Here is a 17,961-nt window from a genome sequence, read left to right on the forward strand (position 1 = left end):
CTGCTTTTACCGGTTCTCACGGTCTCTTTGCTTGCAGATTTCTTATATTTTTTCTTCTACCCTGAAGATGGAGGCGATACGTTCCTCCGAAACGTCGGTTAACACCACATATACACGGTGCCAAATCCCAGAAGACTGCTTTCTTCATAGTCACCGCCGTGAAAGCCTCAAATCTTACAACCAAGACCATACTTGAACAATGTAATGCACAACATAGACATCCACACTTCACAATACATGAAGAAATGGATAACCAAATTGCTTACCTAGATTCGAACTTAGTTAATAAATGAGAATAATTAAAAAAAACTGTAAAGCTATCCCTGTAACAGGCCGTGAAGGCCATTAGGGTTGTGAGACGTCGAGGCTCCCACATTTTATCTATACAGTCAGCTCACGGATGGTGGTAAGGTTGTCAGCCTTATGTGCCGGCCGCCCTTTACCTCCCATGAAGATTCCTGGTACTCATGTCTGTTAGAGACTGAGTCGACCTGAAGGCCATAGTGTGGCTGGAAGGATTGGGTCAATTAAAAAAAAATCCACCTCATCAGGACTTGAAGCCATGTAGCATAGTGTCTCAACCAACTACACTACTGTGTGCCCCCAAATAAGGACAATTAGAAGTGGAAATTTTCAGAAAACCTACAGCGACAGACATTATGATAAATAACATCTCATGCCATCCGAAAGAATACAAATTTGCGGCGTACAAAAACTGGATACACAGACCCCTTATGTTGCCCCTCAACAGAAGTAATAAAAGGAAGGAACTGAACTCTATAATAAACATAGCACTAAATAATGGATATAAGAAGTAGCTGTGAATATACTGAATAAGCAATTGTGGGCAGCAGACAAGGGGTGGTCCTCCAGCTTGGGGGTTGGGCGTGGGGCTAATAACTGCTCGCTGTAAAAAATAAGCTTGTTACGAAAGACCATAAGAAGCCTCGGACCTGGATGCATTCCCTCATAAGCTAAAGAAAATGGATATGAGATTTGGTACTTCGAATGTTGGAAGTGTATAAGGCAGGTTCACTCAGGCCATTGGCGGAAGAAATCTCAATATAGGTTAGATTTAGTGGGAGTACAGGTCAGATGGGCTGGAAGTGGCACTGAATCAGCAGGCGAATATAATTTTTTTTTTTGTGGAAAGTGGAATGAAAATCATGAATTGGGTACAGGTTTTTTCATACATAAGAGAATCGTATCAGCAACTAAGAGGGTAGGGTCCATTAGTGACAGGATATCATACATAATACTACGAGGTCACTAGCATGATATCATCATTCTGAATGTTCATGCTCCAAGAGGAGATAAAATTGATGATATAAAGGACAGGTTCTACTAAGAACTAGAACACGTCTTTGATAAATTCCCAAAGTACTGTATGAAACTGTTGTTGCGAGATTTCACCACTAATGTAGGTAGGGAGAAAGAGACCACAGGGAAGACCAAGGCATAGGTGGGTGGACAATATTAAAATGGATGTTAGAGAAATAGGATGGTATGGATTGGATTGATCTGGCTCAGGATAGGGACCAGTGGAGGGCTCTTGTGAACATGATAATGATCCTTCAGGTTCCATAAAATGCTGGGAAATTCTTGAATAGCTGCAGAATTGGCAGCTCCTCCAGAAGGGATCACCTCCATGAGTAAGTAAGTAATGAATGTAGGTAGGGAAGATATTTTCAAACCAACAATTGGGAATGAGAGTTTACATGACATAAGTAATGATAATGGAATCAGAGTAGTAAATTTTGTCACAACAAAAAATCTTAGAGTCAAAAGTACAATGTTCCCACACTGTAACATTCATAAATGTACTTGGACACTTCCTGATGGGAATTTCCTGATGCAATATAATTGACCATAATATGATAGATAGGAGATGACATTTTAGTATACTTGATGTCTAATCATTCAGGGCAGCAGATTGTGATGCTGACCACTACTTGGTGGTGTCAAGGGTTAGGGAAAGACTGGCAGTGCGCAAACGAACAACACACAGAGTACATATGGAGAGGTTCAATCTCAAGAAATTAAATAAGGTAGAGGGTAAGGAGCAGTATTGTGTTGAAATCTCAAATAGGTTAGCAGCCTTGGAAACTTAGACACTGAGGTGGATATTAATAAAGCTTGGGAAACCATTAGAGAGAATATCATAATTTCTGCCAGAGAGAGTCTAGGTTATTACAAACTGAAGCATAAGCCATGGTTTGACAAGGTATGGTTAAAAATATTAGACCAAAGGAAACAAGCCAAACTGCAGTGGTAACAGGATCCAAGTGAGTTAAATGGGGATAATCTGAACAATAAAGATGTGAAACCAGCAGGTATTTCAGGAATAAAAAGAAGGGAATATCTGAAAGACAAAATTAATGAGCTTGCAATTAACAGTAAAAACAAGAACATTAGACACCTGTATAGGGGAATAAATGACTTCAAGAGGTGTTACCAACCTAGAAGTAACTTAGTAAAGGATGAGAATGGTGATCTGCTTGCAGATTCCCACAACTTTTTGAATAGGTGGAAGAACTACTTCACTCAATTATTGAATGTACATAGGGTCAGTGATGTCAGGCAGATAGAAATATATATAGCTGAGGGGTTAGTACCTGATCCTAGCCCTTTTGAGGTTGAAATTGCTACTGCAAATTTGAAAAGGTATAAATCGTCAGGTAGTGATGAAATTCCAGCAGAACTTATTCAAGCAGGAGATGAAATATTACATTCTAAGATCCATAAAAAAGTTGCCTGGTCAGTGGAAGGGTCTATTACTGCACTAATTCATAAGAAGAGTGATAAAACTGACTGTAGTAATTATCATGGGATATCACTGCTATCAACTTCATACGAAATTTATCCAGTATTCTTCTCACAAGGTTAAGTCCATATATAGATGAAATTATTGGGGATCATCAGTGTGGGTTTTGACATAAGAGATCAACTATTTATTAGATCTTTTGCATTCATCAGATACTGCTGAAAAAATGGGAGCTCAATGAGATAGTACATCAGCTATTCATAGACTTCAAGAAAGTCTACGATTCATTTAGGAGGATAGTATTGTACAATACTCTGATAGAGTATGGGATACCCATGAAACTAGTAAGGCTAATTGAAATGTGTTTAAACAAAATGTATGGTGACGTCTGTATAAGTAAACATTTGTCTGATAATTTTTCTATTCAGAATAGTCTAAAACAAGGAGATGCTTTATTGCCACTGCTTTTCAACTTTGCATTAGAATACGCCATTAGGAAGTTCCAGGAAAACTAGGTGGAACTGAAATTAAATGGGACACATCAGCTGTTGGTGTATATTGATGATGTGAATCTACTGGAAGATCATATAGGTAGCATAAAGAACAACCATAAAATACAACACCATAAAGAAAACACACAAACTTTAATTGACGCTAGTCTGGAGGTTGGTCTAGAACTATACAGAAAGAAAACTAAGTATATGTTGCCATCTTGTCACGAAAATGCAGGGCAAAATTATGACATAAAGATAGCTAACAGATGTTTTGAAAATGTGGCACATTTCATATATTTGGGAACAACTATAAGAAACCAAAACCTGATTTCGGTGGAAATTAAGAGGAGACTGAACTTGGGTATTGCTTGCTACCATTCGGTTCAGAACCTTTTGTCTTCTTGTCTGCTGTAAAAAAAAACATAAAAATTAGAATATACGAAACTACAATTTTGCCAGTGGTTCTGTATGGGTGTGAAACTTGGTCTCTGACATTAAGGGAGGAACATAGACTGAGGGTGTTTGAGAAGAATATTTGGACCAAAGAGAGATGAAGTGACAGGAGGTTGGAGAAAACTGCAAAATGAGGAGCTTCATAACTTGTGCTTTTCTCCAAGTGTAATTAGAATGATCAAGTGAAGTTGGATGAGTTGGGCAGGGCATGTAGCACGAATGGGGGAGAGGGGGAATTCATATATGATATTGGTGGGAAGCCAGAAGAAAGGAGACCACTGGGAAGACCAAGATGTAGGTGAGTGGACAATATTAAAATGGATCTTAGAGAGATAGGCTGGGATGGTATGGATTGGATTGATTTGTCTCAGGGTAGGGACAGATGGAGAGCTCTTGTGAATACAGTAATGAACCTTCAGGTTCCGTAAAATGCTGGGAAATTCTTGAGTAGCTGCAGATTTGACAGCTTCTCACGAAGGGCTCAGCTCCATGAGTGAGTGAATGAAGAAGGGTGGCATTTTGTATTGGCATAATTGACTGAAATATCAGGAAAATAATCAGGGAAATAACACCAAAATTGAACAAAAATGGGTTACACTGACCTACATGGAAACTTATATATGTAAAATTACTAAGTTTTTTAAGAATGTTAACTTAAAAGTAGCATTTAAAATAACCACCACCATACACAAACTATTAAGATACACATGCATACAGAAAATTACCTTCCAGAGCTGTCACAAGATATGCATTGGGCAAACAGGGTGAAACTTAAAACAGGATAAAAAGAACACATATGAAACATAGGGTTTAATAAAGAAGAATCAACTTTCATCCACAACATTCTGTTTTAACAGAAGAGACACAAGGGCACAAGATCTTAAATATTAGGCATGAATAAAGTTTTAATCCAAATAATTGTAAATAACTTTTTATATAAAAACTTCTAATGTATTACGAATTTTGTAATAGTACTTCCTGAAGATGTTGATCTTCTGAAGATGGTCAGCTGACTGAAACATGTAAAGGCAATAAATATGTACAAATTGAATTACACTGGGCAGTGTTAATAATTATTCTATGATTTATTTTACTTGTGTGACAGACCAGAATGAATAGAATTAACTCCAGAGCAATAAATTTTGTATATTTATTGAACTCTATCAATTAATGCAGAATATCACATGGTTCAAATTACAACACCCTGAATACTTTTCAGCTGACCAGCTCTGCAAAGTGTGGCAAACAGGCAGGAAGTGGTATCAGATGATGGAACTGAAACGAAAAATCTCAGAAAATGTGGGATGGTTAAGGACAACACAGGTCCACATCATTTCTTCTCAGTTAATTTGAAGGAGAGATGATTTAGGGAATGACAAATGATAATTTTGTGGCTTCAATAATCTATCTTCAGAATTATTTCAGTTCACTGAAATTTTATCTGGGCTAGGAAGTACATCTTCCAGTAACTATAGTACTACCCTACTTACCACTACAATACTGGCAGACATTTGACCTTGAACTACTTATAAAAGTAATAAAATAATCTCAGGATCTGTATCCAGTGTGAAGACTTACTGAGCGTCTGTTTGTGGAAGACAAAAGAAGGTTGATATGACTCCAAACTGAAATATATGTAGAGGTTAAAAGGATTATGGAAGATAAAAAAATACAATCTTTTTATTCCAAACCAAACTAAATACTTCAAATGCAGAAACAGAAAGTAGAATATGGAATACTGCAGATACCACATTGAAGTTGCAGAATGATATGACTCAAGAGCCAAGCAAGATGTTTACATTGGTATCTCAGATCTCAAATAACAATATATTAGTTTTGCAGTTCCATGAAAAATGAAAACAAGAGAAGGAGATTCTGACACGATGTATAATACTCATAATTACCAGGCTTTTGGACTTTGTTCATTGTCCTGTATTCCAGAAACTAGAAAACACATTTCAGAAACTGACTCTGTTTCCATCCTCAGGTGAAGGGGGCGGAGACACCTACTCTGTTGGGTCTCAACACAGCAGATGTCTCTGCCCTTACCTCAGGACAGAAGAAGATCAAGTTCCAGAAATGTTGTGTTTTCTAGTTTTTAGAATACAAGATGATGGACAAAGTCCAAAATCCCAGTAATTTTAACAGAAGAATATTGAACTACCTTATGTTTCCTGTAAGAAACAGAAAAGAAATATTATATATTTAATGTTAACCTACAAAATTTTCTGACAGATTATGAAATATGGTTTGTCACAAATCGGGAATTTTTACCTATTCCTGACAAATCTAAATTTTAGCAGTGAATGACCAGACAGATCCAAAAGTCTTATAAGAAAGCAGAATCCTAACAGAAGAGTTTAGGAAGAGTTCTATCTTGTGCGATATAACGCTGTGTAGTCTCTTAAAAATCAACTGACTTAGAGAACATTTTAGACCTCCATTTTCATCTATCTTTGGCAGGAAGCTTGGCTCATTCTTTGACCATGATGATGGAGGTTACCAGTTACAAATTATGATTGAAGTGAATAGAGGAGGCAGTCTTGTGTGCTTCATTAATGTGAAAGACAAAAGTACTTTACTAGGATATATAACTACAAAAGAACATTTTACTGCAGCCCACAGAAAGTCGCTATGCTGCATGCTGAACTACTGCTTCAGGTGGGCACTGTATCCATATGGCTGGACAGTGTACCTTGCGGGTTGCTTGGACTTGTTCCAGGTCCTGGGCCACCTGCAACAAGGCAGCTGCGCTCATAGTAGTTGGTGCCTGGCCGAGACATCAGTGCTTCATTACCTGCAGATCCTGCAAACAACAGAGAAGGCATGAATGCAATTTCCTTTGATGAATTAAGTTTGTAAGGCAAGGAAAAAAGGCAAATGTTTTATATCTGCTTTGAAGAACAAAATATAAGGCACATTAATATAAAATTAAGAACACCAGAAGTTACTGTCAAAATTTATAAAAGGATAGGCATGAAAATACATAATGTTTGTGTGCTGTCTAACCTTAACTTTTATTTGATTGTCTTGGAATGCTTTGTTATCTGCATAGGCTATAATATACCACATGCAGGATGCTTGTGAATAACAGTTCACTTTTGGAAACATCCCAGATTTAGCCCGGATAGAGAAAACTGGACAGTGGGACACCTATAGGAGAACCCCACCAGTTGCAACAAAGAAAAAAAGAAAGCCAAATGATCCTCATGGAGGTGGTATTGCCAGGAGATCAATGATGTACCGGGCAATGCCAGACTTATAAGGATCATGGCAAAACAGGCGACCAACAAGGTTAGCACTATTAAGCTACTTGATGGTCAGCATAATCAAACTGGGAAAGGGACACAGAAAGAGTTATTCAGAATTTACTTTCCTGATTCCAAACTGATTGAGGATCTGATGATGGACAGGGTCAGCTGAACTTGGGCACATGCAGAAGCATAACGAACAGGGGAGATTGGAACCTGGCCAAATATGTGATCAATCAATCAAAAATTAGATGGGCATGAGGTACCTTCAAACCATTTAAATATGCAGGAACATATGGAATTGTACCGGTGCTTCTGTAGCAAGAGATGGAAAACTTAGTCCCACACCTGTGCTGCATATTTAGAGCCTGCATGGCATATGCATTTATACTTATGGCCTGGAAGCAGGTCAAAGAGACATTTATTGCAAAGCCCAGGAAACTCTATAGAACTATAAGGCTTATTTTGGACTCTATCCATCGTCTGGTATATATAAGACAGAAAACCACAACGTTTCGGAGACCGGATCTGTCTCCGTCCTCAGGTGGATGGGGCAAGATAGACCTACTCAGTTGGGATGGAGACACATCCAGTCTCTGAAACGTTGTGGTTTTTTGTCTTATATATACCAGACGATGGATAGAGTCCAAAATAAACCTTATAGTTCTATACAGCATACACCATCATCAGAATCCTTTAAACTCTACCCAGGAAACTTGATTACACCAAGGCCAAGGCTTATCGTCCTATCAGCCCGTTATCTTTCTATTCAAAGCAATGTAGAAACTAGTGGATAGGCACATTAGGGACAGTGTACTGACAATTCATCCTCTTCACCGAAACCATCATGCTTACCAAATAGGTATATCTAATGAAATTGCACTTCACAATGTGGTAACACACAGAAAGTGCTACTGAGCAGAAGGATATTGCCCTAGGAGCATTCCTTGACATAGAGGGAGCTTTTGATGGAACTTCATTTGATATAACAAAACAGGCCGCTTAAAAGCAGGGCATTGAGACTACAATATGCAGATGGATCTGTGTTATGCTGGAAATCAGGAACATAACTGCTACATTGCTGGGAGGGACCCTGGGAGCGTCTTTGGCTGGGGGAAAGGGTGTCCACAGGGAGGTGTTTTCACCTCTGCCGTGGAGCCTGCTCATGGATGATGATCTTTGGGAACTCAACAGTAATGGTAAGTATACAGCAGTCCTTATGAATGGGAAATTTCTTCAGACTGTGTCAGAGGCCTTACAAACAGCCCTGTGCAGTGGTGTAAAAGAATAAAGTTGTCTAACAACCCAAATAAGACTGCAGTTATACCTTTTTCTAGGAACAGGAACATAAAGGGGCTCAATAAGCCAACCTTCTTCAGTAAAAGAATCCAGCTATCCAGTGAAGTCAAGTACCTTTGAGTAACATTAGACAAGGGACTGACATGGAAAAAGCAGCTTGATAAGGTTATCAGCAAGGCCTAAAAGGTATTTTTGACATGCTTAGGCACAGGTGGGAAAACTTGGGAACTGAAACCAAAGGTGATATACTGGATACACACTGCAGTTGTAAGACCCACAGTTACCTATGCTGCCAATGTATGGTGGCCCAGAGTTGAATTCAGAACAAGCCAGGCAGAACTTAGCAAATTGCAAAGGATGGCCTTCTTGGGAATCACAGGAGCAATGAGAACATCTCCAACACAGAAACCCAAATCCAAAGGTTTTGGACATGTACTCATGACTCAGGACAAAGAAGAAAGAAGCCATCCTACAGATGGGGGTCTCATAAATGATACAGAGACATGTCTATTATAAACCTTTCACAGTCAGATTCCCTGACAGAAGTGGATGGAATGAAGGGTTTCAGCCTAACAGAAAGGGGGGGGGATTATAATATGGTACACAGATGGCTCCAAGATAAATGAAGGCACTGGAGCTGGGGTATACTGCCATGGTACAAGGCAGAAACTTAGTTTTATCCTTAGGCAGTACACGACAGTATTCCAAGCAGAAGCATATGACATTAAGGTATGTGCAGTTGAGAATCTAGATAGGAACTATAGAAACAAAAAATCTATATTCTATCAGACAGTCAAGCTGCAAGTAAAGCACTTGGCAACCACCTGATCACCTCAATACTTGTCTGGGACTGCCACCAATCCCTCACACAACTGGCCAGACATAACAGAGTTCAACTGCTATGGGTGCCAGGCCATGAGGGTATTGTTGGTAATGAAACCGTAGATCAGTTGGCAAGAACGGGATCTGAACCAGCTTGCAGCATCTCAGTAGGAGAGTATTGCTGGGAATGAAACCACAGATCGGCTGGCAAGAACGGGATCTGAACACCTGTTCATAGGACCTGAGCCAGCTTGCAGCATCTCAGTAGGAGAGTATTGCTGGGAATGAAACCGCAGATAAGCTGGCAAGAATGAGATCTGAACATCTGTTCATAGGACCTGAACCAGCTTGCGGCATCTCATTAGGAGAGTATTGGTGGGAATGAAACCACAGATCAGCTGGCAAGAACAAGATCTGAACAGTCGTTCACAGGACCTGAACCAGCTTGAGAGCATCTCAGTAGGAGAGTATTGCAGGGACTGAAACCACAGATCAGCTGGCAAGAACAGGATCTGAACAGCCATTCAGAGGACCTGAACCAGCTTGAGAGCATCTCAGTAGGAGAGTATTGCAGGGAATGAAACCGCAGATCAGCTGGCAAGAACAGGATCTGAACCAGCTTGCGGCATCTCAGTTGCATACTACTGCAGGGAATGAAACCACAGATCAGCTGGCAAGAACGGGATCTGAAGAGCCTTTCATAGGATCTGAACCAGCTTGCAGCATCTCATCTGGAACCAAGTGACTACTATGATGCCTCCATAAACAAAGCACTATATTTCATTCAAAGTGTAGGATTAATAAAGGTTTAGTCAAAAGGAGAAGCACAATAGATCATTGAAGGTCATGGTGCAAGGGCCAGAATATTATGGCCCATCCCTCCTATATACATATTCATTGGAAGTGTAAAGGATAAATAGTGACGAATAATATTAGACAACATTTTGGAGGATATGGACATGTAATAATCACACATACAGCATATACAACATCAATTAACAGATTTAAAATGTTGTTTTCCAAAAAGCAATAAAATATGAGGTGACAGAATGTCAGTAAAATTCAAATACATGTTGTAACTGCCATTAATTCCATCATAATTTGAACTGTAACACCTCTTCTACCTCACTCACACATGGGAGATTCTTCATTCAATCCTGACCTAGGCTCCAGTCTTCCTGACTAACTTTCATTATGAAACAACCAATCAAAATTCTAACATCATTTCATTCTCGGCGCATTATCATTTTAACGCAGACAACAACTCTCACTAAATAAGTGTGCTACACAGATCTATATTAAAAAATAGAAACACTGACCTCTATCATCACCACTGATAAAACACTGACTTCCACTTGGGTAATATGAAAATGATCGGCAGATGAAGTCAGAATATTCATAGCATCGTCTCTCACAGTCCACTTCATCACTTACGAGAGAGAGAACAATGTCAAGATAACGTGGATATGAGTTAGGAACAGACTTGAAGTTGCATCTAGACTCACCTAAAACATCATAAAACATCAAATTAATTTTACTCATCTTACCCCAGCTACTGAGAATGTTAAAGGCTGTGTTCCACCTGAGTGTTCATGGATAAGGTGAGATTTCAAAATGGTAGAGAGAATTGTGACAGAGAAAGTATGAAGCAATAATACCAATGGTGAGACTGTTACATTGCAACATTTTATGTTGGCATTCTATGTAACTCCTTGTCTGCCTCTACATGACTGAGGAGTCCAACCGAGAGAGCGTGTCCAAGAAAGGATTTAAATGCAGGCTCAGAATTCTCCTAACAAAGGGAGATGGATGGTGGGATGGAAAGGAAATTCAACTGTGAGAAAGAAACTCGTTCTTGAGACTCAGATGGAGAGAATCTTAGGACGGAGATTGTTCCAGCAGCATAAGGGAGCTGAAGGAAGGGTCCACTGATCACCATGCCGTTAGAGGTTCCACATAAATATGGTCCTATACATGCTACAGGCACAAGACTAGTGTAAGCTGTGTCATGACTTGATAACTTGAAATGAACATTCATCAAGAGTTGTTCAAAATTCTTTCTCTCATATTTTTTATTTAGAGTGCTCTCATGATTCAGAGGTGTGTGCCTACAGATGGGGTATGGATTGGTGAATTGACCACTTGTGTACACCACCCACCTGGAACTTCACAAATCACTGACACATACAGACTAGTGTCCTCAGTCTACTACAGTCTCCAATATCCGTTTCCTGGCAACAGCTTCTATTGAAAAAGATTCTGGACCTCTGGTAACAGCCAACTGTGCTGAACTCTTGTCTACTGACAACTCAACTAACTGGGTCCCAGGCTGGCGGCCATTTCACACCAACCTCCCCGTCTTCTCTTCACAGGCTGACTTTCAACTGACAATTGACAGCTGAACTCTCTTACTCACCAACCAGCTGCTTCATGTAATTTCACTCAAGTGAACTGCTGACAACTCCAAACAACAACTGACTTGTTGCTTCAAACTGTCATGCTTATAACATCTTGGTACAGACCATACAGAGAACACCATTGCTATAATCCAACAATACCCTGACCGTTGCATACGAACATGTGTTCGTTTAGGTGTCTGTTGCACAGCAATGGCTGTTGTTTACAGATTTACTGGCAACAGGTCTGCATGCCACAGTACTGTGACATGACCACTTGAACATTGTTGTGTGTAAGAGCTTCATTAACAAGTGAGTCATGGCTAGTCAGGCAATGACCCACAATGACAACAGAAGAACTATTGGAAATGACGTTTCCTATGCAATTTGTGCCGAGGCTATATAGCTATATAATTGAGGAAACTGGGTCAGTTGTGGCCATGAGGAGTTGCGAGAGAGTCACGAGCCAGTAACATGAGTCAGTTTGAGTCAATAATCATCCAGCATGGACATGCGAAGGGAAAGCTGAAGAATCTACATTATTGGAAACCGTCACTTAGCAATGACTGTTGAAGACACAGAAGACTTTATATGTGCTCGGGTACAGTGATTTGTAATGTGTATATCCATGAAATTGTTATTATGTGTAGTTATTTGTTATGAGCCTTCAGTAAACAGAATTAGGAATCAAAATCCTGTGTCTAGCAACTAACACATTATATACATTAAACATCTAATTAAATGTGGATACATTATATTCTTTTGGAGAAGGAATCTGAAATGATAAGGATTTGGGTTAGATGAGTTTCTGGAATTCCTGATGCTTATATGTTTGCACTGGCAAGAGTTGCAAATTTGTGGGTTGAGAAATTAACTCATGTCAACTTATGACTAGTTAGTAATCAATGAAGCCTGTGTAAATACTTTGTGCTGTCATGTGTAGAAATACATGATAGCAAGAAGAAAGTTATCTGGGTGTTCATTTCTGATATGTACACTGCTGTGTGTTTACCCGGATAATGAATTTTGATGTACAGACACACCTATGGGTTTGTAGATTTTGACAGAGTAGGAAGTGCTTTATTAGGATGGTAGAAAGTCTGTAGTCGGTTTGTACTGTCCTTGTCTATTCTGTATAATTAAACCTGTTATTCTTTATTTTATGAATGAATGTACAAAAGGGGGGGGGGCACCAAAAGAAACAGAATTTGTTTATAAAAAAATATGCATTTATTTTTACACAATAAAACTTTAATCCCCTTCAAAGAACTCTCCATTTGAGTCAATGCACTTGTCCAAACGTTTTTTTCATTGCTGAAAACATTCTTTAAATTCATCGCTGGTGATGCCTTTTAGTGCTTCCGTCACTTTTTTTCGTTACATCTTCAACATCAGCAAAAAGTTTTCCCTTGAGATCTCTATTCATCCAAGGAAATAAAAGAGTCATGCGGGGAAATATCGGCTGAGTACAGGGGGTAAGGCAAGGGTGTCATGCCACTTTTGGTCAAAAATCGCTGCACACTCAGCGCTGTGTGGACAGACAGGCAGATGAAAGAACCATTCACCTGTTTGCCACAAATCGGGACATTTTCCCCTTAAACTGTTATGCAACCTTTTCAAAACTTCCAAATAATAATTCCAGCAATTTTTCAGAATGATTTGACGAATTTTTGTATTGTTTTCATCAGTTTGGGCAGTCGAAGGATGTCCACTTTGAGGTTGATCATCAGTTAACATTTCACCATGTTTGAAATGGGAGAACCATTCCTAAATTTGTGTTTTACTCATGGTGGCTTCATTGTAGGTTGTTTGTAGCATAACAACCGTTTCTGCTGCTGTTTTCCCCAAAAGGAAACAAAATTTCACAGCAGCAAGCTGTTCATGTTAATCAGCCATTAAAAAATAGAAAAAAAAAAGTCACTTGTAAAAAAATTCACCAAAAACTTCTCTGATGACACCAGCCTTCCTGATTCAGGAAGGTGCTGCAAACAACCACCTAGCAGCGGAAGCCTGTACTACAAGCCTTCTAGAAACAAATTACGTTCTTTTTGGGTCCCTTTTTGTACTCCATGCTTCCTTTGAAAACTGTACGCATTATCTGATTAGGTGTGCACTTCTTCATTTCAGGTGGCTATCTGTAGGTCTTGGTCATACAGTTTCAGTTATGGGATTCCCACAGTTTACCTAAGACTTAAAGATCAACTCTGGTGAAGCCTGAAGACTATATTTAGGACTCTTGAAAGTTATGTTTTTCAAAAGGACTAATTTTGTGATAATTTTATGTTGCTGAATCTTTGAAACTATTCTAAACCTGTAGATATAAAGAGAGAGAGAGAGAGACAGAAGTCCTTATGCTGAATCAGCTTTCCTGGAACATGATATGATGGGATATTAGCACCACAATGTTTCTCATAATCTGAATACTAGTTGATAATCCACCATCTGTGTGTTACAGCTATTTTATGCTTCCTGTAGCATGTAACAGAATTAAGGTATTCTGGTGTCTGTTGACACAACTAATTACTAAAAGTAAATATTACTGAAATGTTAATATTCAGTTTTTTTTTTGTACTATCCCCTACATGTTTCAATCATGAAAGTTCATCATGAGATAGTAATTCACAAATACATGAGGCGTAACATCACGGAATTGTTAAGTTAAAATGGATCTATTATTTACTGTTAGAGTGTGTCATTAATAAAGGAACTGGTCATGAGTAAGCACATGGTTTGTACATGTGTTGGATGTTACAATTAAATAAAAGAAGTGAACAGCTGGAGTTCTGAATAGGTCTATCTGTACACTGTACCACATTTTATTAAAGCTATGTGATTGAGTGACTGGGGGGGGGGNTGAAATTACTTGTTGATGTAGGTGCCTACTGAAGTGGTATATCTAAAAACCGGTAACATGTTTATATATATCATGGGGTGCAAAATAGTCTGCTGGTATGTGATAATAATTTAGTTGGTTTTGTACTTATGCATATGTTGGGTATGTAGGGATATGCAGATTTGTTGCAGCTAATCAGACAAGGAAGTCTGCTGCATAGCCGACATAGAGTGGTATGCAGGCGGTTATGCCTTGTAGATTTGCTATAAATGTATATAGGTCATTATTTACTGGTGTTTTGTTGTGTGTCTTAATGTTTTTGTTCTATGTATATACATCTTATATTGTAGTGATTCATCTAAGGTAAGCTGTTCTTGAGCTATTGTGTGTTGAATTGAATTGAACTGAATTTATTTACCTTCCGTAAATCCAGTACAGGTGAGACACCATAGGATATGGAACAAGTTATTATAAGTACTTGATTATAATTAGCGGCTGGTTTCTACTTATGTGTAACTTGGATATACAGAATGTTCCCTGGCAACGACTTCTAACAGTGGGGATTCTTCAGCTCCACACACTCAAGTCCTCTCTTTACAGACTCCCGTACAGAACTAAGCTCTAACCTTGTCCCTTTCTTTTAATATATTGGCATGGACTACACAGAAAATGCAGTTCTTCTATTGCTGTGTTTGTGTCTGTTGTGGCGAGAACATGTTTAGTGAGTCATTGTTCAGAAATGGCCCTGGTATATCTGTCCATCTTGCGGTCAATGTATAGCAATGGCTAGACATCAAACATTAGAAGTGCAAAACACTAGCACAGCATTCTCCACAAACAATTTTAGAACAATGTGGTTTTAAATACATTTAAGATTCATTGTGTGTGTGTGTGTGTGTGTGTGTGTGTATATATATATATAGTAACTTTTAAACAAAGCAGGAAAGAACTGATATTTGTTAATCGATTATTTGTTGTGTCAGCAGCCACAAAAATACTTTATATACTTAATTTTAAGAATGTATTCAGTTTCCAGTCAGTCATATGACTCATTTATAATATCTTGAGCACATACTGACTACACGAAACTACTGACAGTGGTTAGATAAGCGGGAGTCAAAGTTCTCATGGCAGTGACTATGAAGAGCATGTCAGAATTTTAAAGCCATGGAAACTTTCCTATAGATTTGTGTATATACATTTCACTGCATTTCAGTTACATCAAAAATGAAAGAAAATTAAAGAGGAGGTCTGATGGTAGCAAGCACTGCCTGAATTTAAGCTGTTCTTAACTTTTTCATGAGTCAAATTTTGATTTTTTGTCACTTCAAGTATTTAAACTTTGCCACATATTTATGTTATAATTTTGCACTGCATTCTGGGGATGAGACATCAACATACACGTAGTTTTCTCTCTTTCTACTTCTGGACCAACCTCCTTACTAATGTCAATTACAGCTACAGTGTTTATATTAATTCATAATGGGGTGATCATGAGCATACTCGTACACCAGAAGCTGATGTGTCTCATTCAATTTCAGTCCAACATTAAAAGATAAAGTTGTCCCTGTGCTTAATTAATTAAGCGCTATACCATGAAGACATAAGGGGGAGTGGAGTTAGAGCTCCAATATTCTTGACTTTGGCACTAGATGGAGGTGAGTGGTCAGTTTCATGCCCCAGCTGCTCTTCCCTCGAGAAGAGAGCCACTGGTACCCATGGGATAAGCTATTACGTGGGCCTCAGAACCGGTCTGGATGCTATGGCATACAGAATAATATCTTGCCCTGCTGGGAATTGAACCCCAGCCATCCAGACTGTAGCCCGTCAATATACAAACTCAGCTTTCCAGCTCCCTCAGTCCAATTTAGTAATATTTATAAATGTCAAAGCTAAGAATATTTACTGGGTAAACACTGGTTTTCTAAATATTCCACTGTTGATGGTGCATCCACGAAGTCACTGGGACGAGATCGACGGTCTTCACTGCTGAGACGACATTCAGCTGTCTGTGTGTCATATTCTGCTGAACGACAGTCAAAGCGACGTTGAGCTAAACATTCCTCCATACAGTCCCTCCGACTCTGCACCAGTGGCAATTTCAGATCATCAAATCCACGAAGTTCTTTTCCTGGCCGCCGATCAAATGCCCAAGCCCTGCCCTCACATCCACGGACATTACCTAAAAATAATATTTAAAACATTAACTTAAATTCCTTGTTTCTGTGAGAAATGTGTTACATAAGGCAGGTGGTGTAATACGTCATTTGAATGTTTGCAGCAATTCAAATCCTGCCAAATGAAAATAACCAACAGAATTCAGTTTTAAATTGAAATAAAAGGCAGAATAAAATTAAGGAATTCTTTGTTACACAGAGCAAAATCTGTTCTCTCTTCTTGCATCTTTTTTTTTTTCAAAAGCTGAAGAATACAACCAAGTAACTTCAATTTAATACCTACATTTTACACTCATAAAACTTCATCTCCTACACAGAAAGAGAGGTATTATAAACTGAATGTTTTGGAAGACTATATATTAAGGAGGTTTTTTGGATCTAAAAGGATTAGGAAATGGAAAGATTAAGTCATGACGAAATAACAATCCTTGTTCTTTAGATAGTATTCAAGATAGACTGAGCATATAACAGATAAAAAAATTAATATATATGAACCCTGGTGAGGAAATTTGGAAGAAAGAGAAGACAAAACCTGTATGTGAGACGAATGCTTGAAATGAACTGTAGCGGAGAATATTTTAATGATGATAATTGGACATATACAGCAAGAAATTTGTTAAGTCATCCGTTTCCCTGTATTTTCTGTGTACGTTTTTTTGCTAAAGTAATAAACTTATAGATTCTATAGTTTCAGTTGTGAGCTATGTTATATTTAGTGCACCACTTCTATCAGTGTGTCTTGAGAACAGTCATTAAATTAAGTTCAGAGACTCTCTGTTAATGTAGTCCCATACATAGAGAGGCATCAAGAAGTAAAAGCAGTCACTGTTGCATAACTTTGGTTCTTGGATTAAGCTGCATCATATGTTTAAACAGTTTCAATGTTTCAACATATACTGTGAATTTTCATGGTTAATGAGGCAAAAGGAGGAAGTGGAGTCATGCAGTGGGGGAATGAGGGAGGTAATGTGGAACATGGTACTATCTAACTTGAAGGGTTGATGTTCCACTCTGAGCAAGATCACTTCCACAGTGAGGCCTATATGTTGGGCCATAGTCTATAAAGGCCTAAGTACAGGAATATCTTTCAATTTTATTTATCACTGTAGTACTCAGAAACAAGATATTTTGGGAAGAACTAATAGCCTACTTTCCTTCAATATGACAAGAACTACAGAGAAATAAAAAAAAATGGGGAGGAAAAAGACAGACAGGTAGCAAAGTGACCTCATAAGCCTCCTAATAAAAAGGGGGATACACTGAGAGACAGCAAGTTGATCTTGTTAAGTCTCAAATACTGGGGGGGGGGCAATACACAGACAGAAGCAAGGCAATCTCAGAGAACCTTTTTTTTAAAAAAATAGGGAAAGGTTAAAAATTTATTACAGGAATTTTTCCAACAAAGTGATAAAAAAAGACATTCAGTGATAGGGTTATCTTCCCTGAAGAAGCATTACAGAAACTGTATCGTG

At 38.6% G+C, this 17,961-nt stretch overlaps 1 protein-coding gene across 3 annotated transcripts in view; it reads right to left on the reverse strand.

Moving 5' to 3' along the window:
* LOC111863521 overlaps positions 1 to 17,961 on the reverse strand; it is a 171,530-nt gene that overhangs the window by 93,589 nt on the left and 59,980 nt on the right. For all 3 annotated transcript variants that reach the window (XM_023849892.2, XM_033751095.1, XM_023849891.2), the window contains 3 exons: positions 16,219 to 16,494; positions 10,403 to 10,588; positions 6,407 to 6,517 (listed from right to left, as the gene is read on the reverse strand). In XM_023849892.2, the coding sequence (XP_023705660.1) occupies positions 6,407 to 6,517; positions 10,403 to 10,588; positions 16,219 to 16,494 (573 nt within the window). The remainder of the gene's footprint in view (positions 1 to 6,406; positions 6,518 to 10,402; positions 10,589 to 16,218; positions 16,495 to 17,961) is intronic.

This window comes from Cryptotermes secundus, unplaced genomic scaffold (genome assembly GCF_002891405.2).
Source record: "Cryptotermes secundus unplaced genomic scaffold, Csec_1.0 scaffold89, whole genome shotgun sequence".
In the NCBI taxonomy this organism is placed as follows: domain Eukaryota; kingdom Metazoa; phylum Arthropoda; class Insecta; order Blattodea; family Kalotermitidae; genus Cryptotermes; species Cryptotermes secundus.